The sequence below is a fragment of the Phalacrocorax aristotelis genome, chromosome 8 (assembly GCF_949628215.1).
Source record: "Phalacrocorax aristotelis chromosome 8, bGulAri2.1, whole genome shotgun sequence".
Lineage (NCBI taxonomy): Eukaryota > Metazoa > Chordata > Aves > Suliformes > Phalacrocoracidae > Phalacrocorax > Phalacrocorax aristotelis.
In genome coordinates this window covers 36301054-36317305 of record NC_134283.1, presented here as the reverse complement: position 1 = coordinate 36317305, position 16252 = coordinate 36301054, and the positions used below count along the sequence as shown (strand labels likewise).

Below are 16252 nucleotides of genomic sequence, written 5' to 3'. Positions count from 1 at the left end.
CCTTCTCTCCAGGCTCCCTGACCCAGGTTGGGGGTGAGATGGGGACCTCAGAGCAGGATGGGCATCTGGGGTGACCCCAGAGCTTCTCAGGCATCCAGACCCCGAGGGTTCCCCAGGAAACAGGGGCAAAAGAGGCCAGAGCCATGGAAGCAGTAGTCCCACAGGCCCAGAGCTGGCTGTGCCCCCCGCTCCACCCCCCGCCACCTCCCAGCCCTCTTCTGCCTGAGCGGAGCTGTACAAGCTGCCCTTGTCCCCAGCAGGTCTGAAGTAGGTCAGGGAGGCTGGGCTGAGCCCCTGGAGAGGGGAGCGGATGGCAGGGGTGTGCAGAGGGCCCCAGGCACCCGCCCTGGCAGCCACACCACTGTGTTGATGCCCACCCCCTGTCCTGGTGGGACCCTGGTGTCCCCAGCCCAGGGACACACAAGGTGTTTCTGCAGCCACTCTCCAGTGCCCTGGGGTGGTTCAGGATCCCTCTGCATCACCGCAGGCGCTGCATCCTTCCTGGGAGCCCAAGTCCCATGGGTGCAGGTTGGAGTCGCTGAATCCTGGGGGATGGCACCCAGTGTGGGGCCTGGGGGGCTGGGGTTGGGGACCAAGCATGGGGCTGAAGTGGGTGGCAGCTGGGGGATGAGCACAAGGAATAAGGAAGATAAGAGAGGGATTTCTCACTCCTTAATTGTGGTTAATAATTGATGAACATGCTTACCACAGGAGGCAAAGGTCTATGGCGGTGTCAGGGCGCAAGTGCAGAGCAGCCTGCCCGGCAGCATCCCCGGCAACACGGCCGCAGGTAAGGGATGTTGGCCCCCACCCTGGCCCCCACTGGCACCGTGGTCCATCGCAGGGGGAGGTGGTGGTGTTTGTTGACCATGGGGCTGCTCATGGTACATGGCACAAGGTGGGGGACACCATGGTGGGGTCACGGATTGCTCCTGGGCTCCGAGTGCTGCTCCCCAGGAAGGGTTTGGGGGTGCTGGTGTGAGCAGGCAGCCACAAGCCCCAAGGCACTGTTTGTCTGGCGTGTGCCCACAGGCTCGCCGGCAGGATGGCATGGCACTCATTGGTGCTGCTTCTCTTTCTCCTGGTGACAGGTGAGGACTTTGCTCAGCAGCTGGCACGGGTGGGTGGGAGGCATTGAAGATGCTTTCACTCATTCCCAATTCCCTGAATGCAGCTGGGACCACCAAAACAGCTGCCCACTCTGTTGGCACCTTGGACACCCAATGGCAACCTTGCTGCCCCAGGGCAGACTGGGCAGGGGGCTGGGCAGTGGGGACGGCACCCAGCATGGGTGCTGCAGCTAAAGGTCAAGTGTGGTCTGGAGGTGAGAGGTGTGGGATGAACACGAGGAAGGTGAGGGGTGGTGGGTTCCTCTGCTTCCCCTGGAGACCCAAACCATGGCCGGGAGCTGGGGCTGGCTAGGTAGGTGCTGCTGGGCGCAGGGATGCAGGGTATGGGCAGAGCCTGGCTCAGGGGCAGTTTCCAGCACACCTCCTCCTTCTAGTTTCAGGCAATGTAGCACCCTTCTTCAACATGACCATCGTCTATGTGCCTGAGGACTTGGAGTTGGGTGAGTAGGGTAGCCTTGGCCCTGGGGTGCAGATGGAGCAGCTGGGGGAGCCTGGTCAGGGGCTGATGCTGCCCATGTCCCCAGGCCAGCAAGCTTTCCAGCTGACAGCTATTGACATAGATGGGGACCCGCTCACCTACAGCATCAGCGGGTCAGAGGCCTTCTACTTCTCTGTCAATGACCAGACAGGCAACGTGACACTGAGGAACTCCCTGGACCGTGAGGTGAGGGCAAAGACTGGGGCAGATGTCCCTGCCTGAGCTGGGGTGTTTGGGGTGTCTGGGATGGAGGGCAGAGCTGTGAGTCCTGCAGAAGAGCTGCTCATGGTGGTACTGTGGGTCACTCTCTGGCCCTGGAGCCCGGCTCTGAGTGGGAGAGCTGTCTGGGAGGATCATCCCACCCAAGAGTGGTGGGTGAGAGGGCATTAGGGCTCAGCCTTCCAAGGATCAAGCTCCATCAGGCCCTGACCAAGTCCTGCCTTGTGTCCCTCCAGCTCCAGGCCAGACTCACCATCACTGTTGGGGTGTTCGACGGGATAAACGAAGCAGTAAGTGCCAGGGCATGGACTGGGTGGCTGCAGCAGGTGACAGGGAGGGGATCAGGGTCTCAGCAGATCCATGGATGAGGCTTGGTGGGGAAAGGGACTGGAAAGGGGAAAGGGCTTTGGCAGGGGCGGGTGATGCTGGCTGGCTTTGGAGCCAGAGGGGCACAGTATGCCAGAGCTGCACCCAGCTCTGCTGGGCATGATCTCCCGCACTCACCCTGTGCCCTCCCTGACACCCGGTAGGTCTCCAGAAAGCTCACAATCATCGTGGAGGACCGTAATGACAACGCCCCAGTCTTCCAGCACTTGCCATATGAAGCCTACATCCCCGAGGTACCTCCTTCGAACGTCCTGGCACCCGCAGGCAGTAGGGCAGGGGCACTGGGTGGCTCCTGTGGCATGGGTGTGCCAGCAGCAGGACAACAGTGCACTGGGAACGGGTGACCCCACACCTGGGCATGTGGTGACAGTGTGCCTGGGCGTGGGGTGGTGGTGCTTGGCTGCACCGTAAGGCTGACCTGGGAGCACTCTGCTGGGGTGGTTCCGGCAGGTGCCTCTGTGCTAGTCCAAGGCACTGGCGTATGGCTGGGACTCTGCCCTTGCAATGAGTTTCTGATCAGGGAGTGCCCGAGCTGCCGCTCAGCCCGAGCCAGGGTGAGGCTGGATCAGGGTGCAGATGGGATGAGGGGCTGAGCCTGATCCCCCTCCAGCAGCCTCAGGGCTGGGGTGCAGCTCCTGCTCCCAGGGAGCCTTGAGGAGTGTGGCAGCAGGATCCAGCCTCTGCCTGATGTAAGCAAGGACAGCAGCTCATCCCGGCATGGCCCACAGCACTGGGCAGCCTCTGGAGCCCTGTGCAGCCAGAGCACCCCAGAGCACGGCTGGCAGGGGCTGGGCCCATCACCGCCCCCTCTGCTGTCCCCGGCAATGCCACCACCACCCTTCTGTGTGCCTAGAACACAACACTCAACAGCATCATCTACACCGTGTTTGCCAATGACAGCGACACCGGGAACTCCTCCAAAGTCAGCTACAGCATCGAGGAGGTGAGTGCAGGGCTGAGCCCCAACACCCCGGGCATTGCCCTGGCCAGGGGCTCAGTCTGCTGGGGTGTGGGGGGACAGGAGGATGCTGGGGGTCCCAGGACCCCCCCAGCAAGCAGGCTGTGACAATGGGAAAACAACATGGCTCAACCATGTGAGCCAGGGCAGGCCCTAGCATCACTCTAGGCTGAGCCTGCCCACTCCCCAGCACCAAGGAGACATTCATAATTGTTGAAGAGCAGCAGTGCATTTCAGAGTGGGGCATGCTATACCCAAAGCCTGCCCCTGAGCCACCTCCGTGGGGCAGAGGTGCTGGGGGACCCAGACGTGGGCAGCCCCATGGCTCTGGAGGAGCAGGGGAGCATGTCAGGTCAGGAGGGCTGGCTCTGCACCCACTGGGCAATGGGTGCAGAGTGCTGAAGAGTTGCAAGCTGGGGATGAGCCAGGTGGTAGGGGTTCCCCACAGCCCATGGGCCAAGCCTGGCAGAAGAATGGGGGTTGAGACTTCTGCCTTGGTGACATGGGATGATGTCCCCTGCTCAGGTGATCCCAGACAGCACGAAGAATCACTGGCTCTTCTACATCCTGCCCAGCGGGAGTGTGGTGCTCAATGGCTCACTGGACTATGCCAAGAACACCTTCTACCAGCTCAGGATCACAGCCAAGGTGGGGGCCAGCCAAGCCAGGCGTGTGGGGCTACCAGGTAAGAGTGCCATAGGACTAAGGGGTGCTCTACTCCCCAGGATGGTGGGGGGATGCTGCACAACAAGTTGACCTTCCAGGAGAGCTCAACCTACCTGTCCCTGACCATCCAAGACCTGCCCAACCTGGATCCACGGTTCCTCAACGAGCCCTACTCTGACTCTGTGCCTGAGGACTGCATCCTGGTAAGAAGCCCATCTGCCCCAGCAGCATGTCCCTACCTCTGGCCTTCCCTGGGGGCCCTGACACCCCAGGGTGTCTGGGCCACTGGGCACAGGGGTGGCTAGAGATGTGACGGGTCTTGCCCTGACGGCTATGTCCCTGCAGGGCACCACTGTTCTGACTGTCACTGCCATGGACAGAGACACAGGGGTGAATGATAACATCTCCTACAGCATCAGCAGTGAGTGATGGAGCAGGGTGGGATGGGCAGGGGGGACTATCTGGCAGCAAGGGGCACCATGGGGACTGGTTCTGGGCTCCATGGCGCTGCCAGGCCTGCATTTCCTGGTGGCTACAGCTGGTTCTTGCTGTCTCCTTGCCCTAGATGCCAGTGTCCCCTTTGCTATCAATGCCACAACGGGCACCATCACTGTGAGTAGGCCCCTGGATCGTGAGCAGCTGCCAAGCGAGGAAGTCCTGCTGGAAGTCATGGTAAGTAGGAGGCACCAAGGGGAACCCCACCCTCTTCCTCTCCCCGGGGCCCTTCAACCCATTTTCATCTCCTGCCCAGGCATATGAGAAGAACCTGGACATCCATGGCAAGGTGGCACAGGCCAGCACCCTGGTGGCAATCATGGTGACCGATGTCAATGACAACAAGCCCCAGTTCTACCACTGCTCCCTTACCAGCTGTGACTTCTCCACCAGTGCCCAGAACAACTTCACGGGCAACATCATAGAGCACTCCTCCTCCAGACTGCCTGTGTCCAACCTCAGCATTGTTGCCCATGACCCAGACAAGGTGGGAGCTTGTTCAGGAGGCTGGGCTGGGGTGCAGGTGCCTGTCCTGGCTGCACCACCCACCCTCACTCTGGTGCCTCTCTCCCCAGCAGGGCATAAACAGTAACTATGAGCTGTACCTGGAAGGTCCAAATGCCAGCGCCTTCACTGTCTCCCCCACAAAAATCATGGGCACAGGGGAGGTCCAGCTCCTGGTGCAAGACCCATCCTCTGTGGACTACGAGATAAGCCATGTCATGGTGGTACAGGTTTGCTGTGGGGACAGTCCCTGCTCCCTGCGTATGCTGGGTACAGATGGGACACAGCCCTTCTCCTGCAGTGTTCAAAAGCCAAAGCAGAACATGGCTCTGCCCTGGCAGCTTGTTTGTTTCAGAGGAGCTAGGCTGGAGTGTGACAGGTCTCTGTCTCGTGCTTGGGGACCCATGCGAGACACTGTTCCTTCTCCACCCTGCAGATCATTGCTAATGACAGGGGGAACCCCATGGACTGCTGCTCCACGGCCACTGTGACCATCGATCTCATTGACAGCAATGACCACATCCCTGAGTTCCCCCAGGGCACCTACTACCTGAGTGTGGTGGAGAACAGCCCTGCTGGCACCATCATCTCTCAAAACATCACGGTCAGGCACTGGGCAGGGTGTTGACACAGCTTATGTCCCCCAAGCAGGGCACTGGGCAGGCCTGGCACTGCTGGTACAGCTCGTGTTGAGGCCACTGGTCTCCGTGCACGCAGAAGGGGATGGTGCCAGTGGGCACACAGAGTGTGGGACTACATGCCTGTCAGGGCCACATTTTTGGGGTGCTCACTGCCAGCAGCCATTGCCGCAGGTTCGTCACTGCCCTGGGGGCTGAGGTAGATTGACTGGATGCTTCTTTCTCTTTGTTTTAGGCCTATGATCCAGACAGCGGTGTCTTGGGCCAGATCACCTACCAGCTGCTCCCAGAGACCATGTATGTAGAGGCATGGCCAGCCATGACTGGGGCATTGCCCTAGTGAGGGGGCTTCAGCTCTGAGCCCTGGTGACAGCTCTCTGTGTGCCATAGCCATAATATCTTCACGGTGAATGCTACAACTGGGGCAGTACTGGTGCAGAACGGGAGCTTGCTGGACCGGGAGACTCGCCCTATCTACTACGCCAACCTCCAGGCCAAGGATGGGGGCAACCTGGTGGGCACCACCGTGCTGGAGATCACTGTGCTGGATGACAACGACATGGCGCCCATCATCACTGGCTCCTACTTCATCTCAGTGGAAGAAGGGCAGAATGTCAGAACGCAGATTCAGGTATGTGCTGATGGAGGTGGAGAGGATGACAGCGGGCTGTTGGAAAGGAGAAGGGACTGACCCCGTGGTGCCAGACAGCGCTGTTCCAGCCCCTGACCTTTTCAGGCCATCGACAACGATGAGCCTGGCAACTGCAACAGTGAGTTGGGCTTCAAGATCTTGCCAGGACCATTCAGCAACAACTTCACCATCAATGCGACCACGGGTGAGATGCACAGCAATGAGCCGCTGGACCGTGAGGCCTTGCAAGATGAGCAGGGGCAGATGGTGGTGACAGTGGAGGTGTATGACCATGGCATGCCGCAGCTCAGCACCTCAGTGAACGTCACCGTCACTGTGGGGGTGAGCCCTGGACACAAGCAGGGATGAGCTGGGGCAGGCAGAGGCTTGGAGCTGGGATGTAAGGGCAGGGAGGGGATGTGGGATCCCTGGCCGTGGCAGGGGCACGATGTCCCCAGATTCTCTGTGGGGGTAGAAGGAATAGTTGATGCAGAGAGGAAGGAGAGGGCTTGTGTGCCTCCTGCCTGCGGGCAGGCAGGTGTCCACGCTCCTGTCTCCAGCCTGCTGTGGGGGACTCTGTTTCCTGGAGCAGCTACAACCATGCGCATCACCTCCTGCAGGACATGAATGACAACACGCCCATGTTCCTCAACAAGTCCTATGAGTTCTCAGTCTCTGAAGACTCTCCAGGTAGAAGCTGTGTGGCCAGGCTCATGGGACCAGCAGTGTCCCAGAGTCAGTGCCCACTGACCACTAAATGTCTGTTTCCACCTGCAGGATCCCTTGTGGGTGAGGTGGAGGCAACAGATGCTGACCAGACGGAGATCAATTCTCGCATTTCCTTCCAAATTCAGAGGGGCAGTGGCTCCAGCAACTTCTTGATCCACTCATCCCACCTGGGACCAGGGCACTATGGTGGGCAGCTGTCCACAGACCCTGATATGTCCCTGGACTATGACACCCTGCAGCAGAAGTACTTCTCCTTGGTGGTGCTGGCGGCAAATACGGCCGCAGACAATGTGGGGGACACTGCCAAAGTCTCGGTGCTGGTCCACATCCTAGACATCAATGATGAGCCCCCCACGATCCTGCCAGCCTCACTGCAGGACATGCACGTGAGTGAGAATGGCACACAGCAGGGTCTGGTCCACACGCTGGTTGCCTCCGACCCAGACACCAACCACTCGCTGGTCTTCGAGGAGTTGGCGGTCACCTGCTTCAAGTGGGCAAGCAGCGCTGGGGAGGTGTGCTGGGACTGGTTCATGCTGGCACCCAATGGCTCAGTGCTGGTGAACAGCTCGGACATTGACTATGAGCTGTGTGACAGGGTGGTGCTCACGCTGCGGGCTGAAGACCTGTACACCGAGAAGGGCAACCGCTACAGCCAGAACAGTACGGCACCCACTCCCCACTCCTTCCACTGGGTGTAATGGGCACTGGGACCTGCCTTTCCCACCTCCCAGAGGGAGCTGTGGGGTGCAGGGCAGGAGCTGGGCAGTTTGGTGGTGGAGGGAGGGTGTCCCCAGCTCTTCTGGTCCCTGCCACAGGAACCTGAGCCTGCTGGGAGGACAGGGCTCCCACAGGCAGCAGAGGAGTGTGCTGCAGGGCTGCTCTGTTGGTGACTGGACCTCTGGTTTTGGGACATTTGCAGAAACCATGACAATCCTCATCACCGATGCGAATGACAACACGCCGGTCTTCCTGTCCATCTCAGAGACCTTTGGTGAGCAGTCGGGGCTGGTGCATCCTATGCGCTCCTCTCTGCACCCGCACATGCTCTGCCATGCTCCCCAGCAGTGGGGACCTTCCCCCAGCCAGGGCAGGGCTGTGAGAGGTGCAGGGACCAGGCTGGGACTACTCAGTGCTTTCTATGAAGGCTGTGGGGCTGAGGGCAGCAGGGGGTTACTCAGAGCTCTGCTGCGCCCCGGGGCTGTGCAGGACAAGGGGTCTGTAGCAAGCCTGGCTGCACACCAATATGACCACGCTGTCTGTCTGCCCCCGGCAGTGGTTGTCCCCGAAATCTCTCCTGTGGACCTGCAAGTGGCTACCGTGAAGGTGAGGAGCTGGGATGAGGAACTCCCAGTCTGTGGAGCCAGGCTTGCCCATCCCCACCATGGGTAGGCAGTGGCACTTCCCATCCATGCTCCTGCCACACTTTGTCACTGCAGGCCACAGACGCTGACTCGGGGCCCAGGGGAGCCATCACCTTCTCCATTGTCAGTGTTGTGCTCGTGGAAGACAACGGGGTCAGCCGGCCCTTCGAGAATCTCTTCAAGGTGGTGACAACAGCCAAGGAGAACAGCTACATCGGGAGCATCCAGTGAGGTCATGGGTCTGGGCTGGGGTGGGGGGAATGCAGCTTGGCTCCTGCCTGACACAAGGCAGAGGTGCAGGCAGGGCAGCACATGCTGGCAAAAGGACAGAGACATCCTGGGCTCCTGCCCTGGGCATGGTGGCAGGGTGGAGCTTGGGGGATGGGTGTGCCCTCCCAGGGATGTCCCATGGGATCGCTGATGTTCCCATTCCCCGCAGGGTGGCCAGCAACCTCGATGGCTCGCTGAAGGGGCAGTACCAGGTGACAGTGGAGGCTCAGGATGGTGGGGCACCAGCACACACAGCACAGACCGTGCTGAATGTGAGTGTCACCCCTGTTTCCCTGTCTGAGTGATGCCCTGCACCCTCACTGCCCAGCCCCACTCACGCCTGCTCTCCCTGTGCAGATCTTCACAGTGGATCAGAGCTACCGCGTTCACCTGCAGTTTCTGACAACGGTGGATGAAGTCCAGAGTAACTCCGAAAATATCAAAGCGTAAGGGGTGCCAGACTGGGTGGGAGGGAGGTGCATGGCTGTGCAGCAGGGGACAAAAGCATGTGGGCCAGGACCCACTGGCCATGTCTCCCAGCTTCATGGACTGTGAAAGGGACTAGGCCAGGCAGGTCCCCACTGGAATCAGGGGCTGCAGTGGGGGCCCAGCTGCTTCCCATGCCCATGAGCGGAGCTGCAGGATGCCTGGTCCAACCTCCCTCCATCCTCCATTCCTAGGGCCCTGACCACCGCAACCAAGGCAGGGGTCTACGTGGTGGCCATCCGGAGCACAGAGGACACCCGTGTATCCCAGTGAGTGGGGCCATGCAGGTGGTGGGGAAGGGGATATGGCAGTGGCATCAGAAGGGGCCACCCTGGAGAAGCACCCCATGCCCTGCACCCTGCTCACCGCATCTCTTTGATCCCACAGGGTAAAGGGCAAATCAGTGATGGAGGCGTACTTCGTCTACAGCAATGGCACCGCCCTGGATGTCAACCAGCTGACTGTGTGCGTGCTGGAACAGGGTGCCTGCCCATGCATGGGCACCATCATGTGCCCAGACTGGCCAAGCTGCTCACGCCTCTGCTTTCTTTGGCAGGCTCATACAGTCCAACCCACTGGTCCTGGCTGAGCTGGTGAACCTGGGCCTGGCTGTCATTGTGAGTGGGGCCAGGCAAGGGGCACATGGAGAGAGCACCAGCCCCATGTGGGGCTGGGGAGGGTGTCTGCTGGCCAGGGCTGTGCCCTCACCCCTGCTCTGCACCAGGGTCCTGGCATGGTGGTGAAGCCCACCCGGGAGACGGAGCTGATTGGCATCATCGCAGGGCTGGTAGCGTTCCTGCTCATCTTCATCTTCATCATGACCCTGGTCTTGGTTCTCACCACCAGGAGGTACCGCACCACCCACATCCCCTCCCACCTCCCCCTCACCTCCATCCTCACTGGCACCCCCAGACCCATCCCTACCCTCCATCCCACTCCTGCCTACCCCATCCCATGGCCCAGCTCCCCCTGCCCCTCTCATCGACCTGTCCCTGGGCCTTGCAGCTACAAGAGGAAGCTGAGTGCAATGAACGCTCTGAAGGTAGCCACGACGTTCAACCCTGCCATGGCACGACAGGGAGCTGGCATCCCTGGGACCAACCAGTACAATGCAGAGGGGTGAGTGGGGGGCTCCCTGCGGCAGGAGGGGAGAGCCAAGGCATGTCCACACACCCAGGGGCTGCAGGCCTGACTGTCACGCCCCTCCTGCCTGGGGGACATGGCTGCCCTGGGCTGACCCTGCAGCATCACAGGATGGTCACTCACCTGCCACCCATCCCTGGCTAGGGCCAACCCCATGCTGAACCTCTCGCTCGATCCCTCCCATGACTTGGGCTTCCACGAGGACTCCAGCTCTGTGACCAGGTGAGCTCTGTGGGCAGGTCCTGAAGGCCATGGGGCTGTCACCCTGCATCCCCATTCCATCAGTGCCAGGGTCCTCTTCTTCCCCCCACCCTCCACTCTCTGCAGCATGAATTCCCTGGATGAAAACACAGTAAATGCACCCAGTGACAATAGGCTCAAGGCCAAGGTAAGTGTGCAAAGAGCTGCTGGTGCCCAGCAGGGAGTTCTGCCACAGCACCCCATGTCCCCTCCTCTCTGCTGTGGTCCCCAGGCTCCTGGACTCTGCGTATCTCTTCCTCTCCATCCTCCTGCCCCCAGCTCCTGGGAAGGACAGGAATGTCCCTGTCCCCATGCCCTCTGACCACACTCTCCTCCTGCAGCAGGGCAAAGTGCAGCTGACAGACCCCACCGATGAGGAGGTGCTGGTGGCTGCCCTGAACCTGAAGGAGCCCACCAAAACATCATACGTCAACCCAACCTTAACCACCACAGACTTGTGAGTGGGCATACAGGGAGCAGCAGGGCCAGAGCGGGACTCGGGAAGCTGCTTTGGTAATATGTTCAGAGGCTGGCAATAAACCTGTCCCATGTCAGTCATGGTGTCCTGTGGCCATCAACCCAATTGCCTGGGGGGCTCAGCCAACTTGGGATCACCTCTCCCAACACGAGGTGCTGGTTTCGGGCCAGACTGGCACCAGAGGGGAGGTGAGAGCCACCACAGGGCTCAGCCTGGCTTCTTGTCCCTGGGACCCTTCCCTGGGCTGCCCCACTGTCCCTGCTCAGCCCCAGGGGAGGAACATGCAGACAGCCCCATGCAGAGGTTTGTGCAAGGTTTTATTACCCAACATCCACATTGACAGGTTAGTCCTCCCACCCCCTTCCTCCCCCCAACCCCAGAAAAAGAAATGAAGAGGAAAAAAAGAAGAAAGTAGGTGATGAAGCCACAGAACTGGTGTGCCACAACTTGGCAGCGCAGGGCTGGAGGTGGGGAACAGCCCAGGGCAAGGTGGCAGGGAGATGCCCCAGGGCTCTTGGTCTTCCCTGTGTGGCCATGGCACCATTCCTTGTAGCCCATGGTACAGAGAAGAGCTGGCTCCCGCCGAGCGCCACAGCACAGAGCAGGCACTGGCTGCAGCCCTGGCTGCAGGCTGGAGCTTCAGTGAGCCCTTTGCAGCACACCCCCAGCACAAGAGGCAACCCCGCAGGGCCAAAACAAGCCCAGGATGTACAACAGAGGGTTGGTAGGGCAAGACTTGCACCTTAAAGAGGGGATGCGGCTGCACTGGTGCCTCCAGCACCTTAAGCCCTCTTGTGCCTCTGCCCAGAGGGCATGATGCACCTCCACAAGCATGCCCCCGTTTGCAGCCTCCTGCCCATCAGGCGCTGGGCACAGGCCTGGGCCCCCCGCACCGTGGCACTGTGGGGCCAGTCCTCTGCATGGGGCCAGGTCCCGCATCTCTTCAGGATGACGCAGTGCTGCTGGCCATGGGTATGCTCACCCAGCTGCAGGGATGCTCACACCCCTGCACGCCGACCCTTCACTCCCGATGCACTCCAGCCCAGCAGGGCGCAGGCAACGTTGCAAAAGTGTTTGTAAAGATGGTCATGGCCCCACAGGCCACCAGGGAAGGGGTGGCTCCAGGCAGGATGCACACAGCTGAAAGTGTCTGTTAAAAAGCTCCAAAAATGCAAACACAGTTCAATAAAAGCACCCTACCCTCCCCACCCTGTAAAACCCCAGCTGTAAAAAGTGGCAGCGCTTCACAGCCAGTGCATCCCCAGCTGCCACAGGGGAGAGCTGCAGGGCTGGAGGGACCCACACAGGGACATGCGCCCATGTCCCCAGCACCTGGGGCCTCTCTGGCACCGGGGAGGCTAGATGGGCCCAGTGGCAGGGCAGGCTTCATCCCCAGCGCCAGCCATGGTGAGGATGTGCCCTGAGCTCTGATGGCCACCCACAGGCAGGTCCCTGGGCAGGGGGTGAGGGGGACCATGGGGACAGGCTTCCCAGGTGCTTCTGGCTAGGGTGACAGGGACAAGCACCTCCCCACAGCAGGAGTGGATGGCCCCAGTCTCCCCCATTTGAGATCTGTCCTGGTGCCCCATGTGGCCATGTCCTCCCAGCTCCAGGGCACCCATGGCACGGCAGTGGAGCACAGCGGACAAGGCAGTGGTGGACTGGGCTAAACGCCCTCACCCTGGACAGCCACAGGGACCTGCCTGTGCATGGCTGTGGGCTGGTCCAAGCACAGCCAAGCCCTGGGCAGGCCAAGGTGCCACCGTGATGCACCAGCATCTCTCCAGCACAGGGAGCAACACTGCTGCCTAAGGCACAAGCCAGGCCAGAGCTTGGGGGAGCCAACAGCGACCTGCCCATGCCCACCCTGAGCCATTACCAGACCTGTGCCATGGGCAGGAGATGCCCCGGGAGCAGCCAACTTGGGCTGGAATGAGCCATGTGCTTCCTCATGCTAACAAAAAGCCACCAAACACAGATGTGGCACCAGCCTCACATCCCGGGACAGCTCCATGGAGACAGGCTGGTGGGGGGACCCCAGACTGGCGGGGGGATCCCCACCAAAGGAGACACCTTGCCCCAGCATGCAATGCTCCATCACCACCCACTCCAGCCCAGGAGCCCACACACTGGCAGTGGGTGTCTTGGAACGCCGGGGCAAGGACCCCTCCCCATGGCACCCCTGCCCCACTGTCGTGGGCAGCAGCTCACTCCATGGCAGGGCCGGCGCGGGAGCAGCACCGGGGCCGTCGGACGTTTTGCAGCAGAGCCCGAAAGATGCTGGGCTGCCTCTTGGCCTCGCCTTTGCGGGGTGCTCCCTTGACGGAGCCAGCGCGGGTGCTCTGTGGGGTCATCACCACCTGCCGCCCATGCTCCTCGATCTGCTTCTCCAGGTGCTTCTGGATGGCCATGCCCAGCACCTCCACCTCCATGGAGGCCCCATACACCTCCCATGTCATCCCCTTCTCGTCCCAGCTCACCTCCCGGATGGGTTCTGGAGCCTCCTCCACCACCGTCCCCTTCACATGCACCTCGGGATATGAGGCCTGTGGGGACTTGGCCACTGGCGTCATGGGCCCAGTGGCCACTGAGCGGGTTTCCACAGGCATGGACACCTGCATCTCTGCATCCTTCTTGGAGGGCTCCAGTCGTGGGGGGGCAGCAGAGCCTGGCTCTCTCTTGGGGAATGTGAAGGCAGCAGCCCCACCCAGGGGGCTCATGGGGCTCAAGGCCACCGACACCAGGGATACTCGGCTGTCCACTTGTGTCCCTGTGTCTTGTGTCCCAGTATCCTCCGGTGGGGTCACCTCAAAGGAGTATGACTCACAGAGCAGTTTGGCTGTCCGGGACTGCTGGCTGCTCCCAGCGTCCACATGCCGGGCTGGGCTCCCCTCAGCTCTGCCCTGGGCCAGGGCAGCAGGGCTCAACCCTGCCTCACTTCGGCCCCTGCTCCCCACAGTGCTGGTGCTGGGGGGGTCTGCCATGCCACCCTGGGGGTGCTTGGGAGCCTCGCTAACCCCCAGCTGGGGTGCAGCACCTGGGGACATCCCCATGCCACCCTGGGGCTGCTCCTGACTTGGCAGCTCAGCTGCTCTGGAACCCATAGCAGGCTCCATGAATGCCACGTGTTTGGCAGGAGCTGGCGCGCTCCCTGCATCCTTGCTGAGTGCTTTGAGGCAGGGCTCAGGCATGGGGGACACAGGGGCTGTGTTCTCCTGGGTGCTGGGGCCTCCCATCCCCATGGGACTGCAGGCAGGGGCAGCGCCACTTGGTCCCCCGCAGCTCCCTGTCACTGCCACCACACTTGGCTCCACACCGGCATCTGGAAGAAGCATGCCAGGAGCTGGTCCTGTTGGCGATAGCACCTTCTTCTCCACCACTGGGCCAGCCACAGTGCCCTGGGTCTCTGGCTCAACCGTGCAGCAGGTCCTCATGGCACGGGCCTCTGTGGCACAGCCAGACCCGGGCAAACACTCCCCCACTGGCGGGCAGCCGGGGGAACTGGTGCCGGTCTTGCAGGTGTCCTCAGCCCCGGCCTGGCGGCTCAGCAGCTGCAGCCACTCGGGGTCCTTAGCACTGCCCATGCCCGGGAAAGGCTTCTCCCATGCTAGTCCCACCACAGGTCTGTAAGAGAGAGGATGGGGCAGTGAGGAGGGAGCAGTGGATGGACCACTGGCCCCCCTAGGTTGCCAGCTGTTTTTCTCCATGCCACCCATGACAACAGGTTGGGAGGCTGCCCGGAGAACCCACCGGCCCCAGCAAAGCCTGTGTGGTAGCACCGGGTGCCCAGCCCCGAGGGAAGGGAGGAATGGTGTCAGCCACCTACCATAAAAGCCAGCCTTCCCCCAGTGCAGCCGGACCAGGCACGGGATCCAGGAGCTATTGCAGTTGCTGGAGTGGGGGGATGTGGCACAGGCACCCCTGTGGAGAGAGAGGCAGCTGCAGTGTGGCCCCGAGCACTAGGCTGAGAGCCTGTGGGGGGCTCGGCACCCCCCACCTGCCAGTGGGGAGCTGGACGCCGCGTGGGGTTAGAGTGAGCTGTGCCCGGGGGCCGATGGGGGCTGCAGGGCACAACAGGGGAGCAGGGTGGCCCAAGCCCTTCCCTCCGCTCACAAGGACCAGCATCTTCAGTGCTGGGAGTGATACGTGTACCCCAGCCATGGGAACCCCGAGCTCAGCACCTAACCCCGTGTCGAGGGTGCAGCAAGTTCTGGCCGTGCCGTGCAAAGCTGGCTGCGGTCAGGGACCCCGGCACAGCGCAGGGACACAGCCTGGTGTCACCCAGCCGGCCCCAAACCCTCCCCAGCCCCGTGGGGCAGCCCCGTAGCCAGAGCATGGCGGGACGCCCCGAGCTTTCCAGGAGCCCCCGAGCTCTGCCCCTGCCAACGAGTCCCTCCGGACTGGGAGCACATGCATCCCGCAGCTGTAGGGCACTCCACGCTTCCAGCCACGGCCACTCGTGGGTCCCAGAGAGGGCAGAGCCGAGCAGACACGCTGGAGCCGAGCGAGTCCCTGCGAGGGGAAGCAGCAGGAGCAGGGACCGGGCTGGCACTGACCCCCCCGCGGCCGCCCCGGCAGCGCCGGGGCCCCGGAGGCAACGACAGCCCCCACGTGCCTGTCTTCCCACGCAGCACCCTGTTCCCGGGGGGGCCGTGCCGTGGCGCCCCGCACCCCGAGAGCACCCTAGCACCCTACGTCCCGGGGGGACTGTGTGCGCCCTGCCCGGTCCGGGGCTGCTCCACAGGGCAGCTGCGAGCCCCGGCACACGCGTGTGCAGACGCGCAGGAAGACACTTGGGTGCACACGCACAGCGATGCGCACACGCACAAACACGCGTGTGCACACTCACAGGCCCGTGCACACGCCGGCACATGGCTACGGGCACACCCGCACGCAAGGACACGCGTGTACGCGCCCTGGCCCCAGTTCCCTGGCCAAGCCCCGGACAAAGCCGCCCCCGCGGCATCCCCTCCTGTGGGGAGGCCGCCCCAGCCACCCGTCCCGGGGCCCCCGGCGCCGCTGCCCCACCGTCCTGGGGGTGCCGGTACCGGGCGGGCGGCGGCCGCAGGGCCCGGCCCGGCCCCGCCACGTGCGCCTCGAGTCCGCCGTTACCTGCAGCTGCGGATCCTCCCGCTCCGGTCCCGCTCGGCTCGGCTCCCGGCGCGGCGGCGGTAGCGGTGCCGAGCATGCGTGGGGCGGCGGCGGCGGGGGCGGTACCGCGCCCCGGGCCGCTCCCCCCCGGTTGCCGCCCGCCCCGGCGCCCCCGGGCAGCGGTGGGGAGGCGAGGGAGGGCCGGCTGCCGCGGGGAGCGTGGGGGTCCCGGTAACTTCCCCCGGTGTCATCGCTGTCACCCCACCGGCCCGCCCTGGGAGTGCCCCGTCACCCCACAGTCCCCCGGTACCACCATCCTGTGTCCCGCGGGACGGTCACACCGGC

The 16252-nt window shown here is 62.4% G+C and overlaps 2 protein-coding genes across 3 annotated transcripts; one reads left to right on the top strand and one right to left on the bottom strand.

Moving 5' to 3' along the window:
* The first annotated feature begins 715 nt into the window (after nucleotides 1-715).
* On the top strand, nucleotides 716-10892 carry CDHR2 (cadherin related family member 2). Of its 2 annotated transcripts, XM_075102543.1 has the most exons (32): nucleotides 716-790; nucleotides 1033-1091; nucleotides 1505-1570; nucleotides 1655-1794; nucleotides 2064-2117; nucleotides 2358-2447; nucleotides 3068-3157; nucleotides 3698-3820; nucleotides 3898-4041; nucleotides 4184-4259; nucleotides 4404-4510; nucleotides 4590-4820; nucleotides 4912-5067; nucleotides 5274-5441; nucleotides 5711-5772; nucleotides 5866-6106; nucleotides 6212-6448; nucleotides 6727-6796; nucleotides 6884-7498; nucleotides 7758-7829; nucleotides 8112-8161; nucleotides 8275-8426; nucleotides 8639-8741; nucleotides 8827-8915; nucleotides 9150-9224; nucleotides 9343-9420; nucleotides 9512-9572; nucleotides 9680-9804; nucleotides 9961-10074; nucleotides 10243-10320; nucleotides 10426-10486; nucleotides 10680-10892. In XM_075102543.1, exons 2-32 carry the CDS (start codon nucleotides 1046-1048, stop codon nucleotides 10797-10799), a joined length of 3894 nt encoding a protein of 1297 aa, XP_074958644.1. In that variant the 5' UTR covers nucleotides 716-790; nucleotides 1033-1045; the 3' UTR covers nucleotides 10800-10892. The 2 variants fall into 2 exon arrangements, with proteins under 2 accessions (XP_074958644.1, XP_074958645.1); XM_075102544.1 differs by lacking the exons at nucleotides 716-790; nucleotides 1033-1091; nucleotides 1505-1570; ... (1 more) ...; nucleotides 2064-2117; nucleotides 2358-2447 and having other exon boundaries at nucleotides 3069-3157; nucleotides 3698-3857; nucleotides 3937-4041; nucleotides 4909-5067.
* A 273-nt stretch (nucleotides 10893-11165) lies between these two features.
* Nucleotides 11166-16246, bottom strand: GPRIN1 (G protein regulated inducer of neurite outgrowth 1). Its single transcript, XM_075102542.1, has 3 exons — nucleotides 15929-16246; nucleotides 14643-14737; nucleotides 11166-14440 (listed from the first exon to the last, which is right to left on the bottom strand). The coding sequence occupies exon 3, from the start codon at nucleotides 14398-14400 to the stop codon at nucleotides 13024-13026; it is 1377 nt and encodes a 458-aa protein (XP_074958643.1). The 5' UTR covers nucleotides 14401-14440; nucleotides 14643-14737; nucleotides 15929-16246; the 3' UTR covers nucleotides 11166-13023.
* Between the last annotated feature and the right edge of the window lie 6 nt (nucleotides 16247-16252).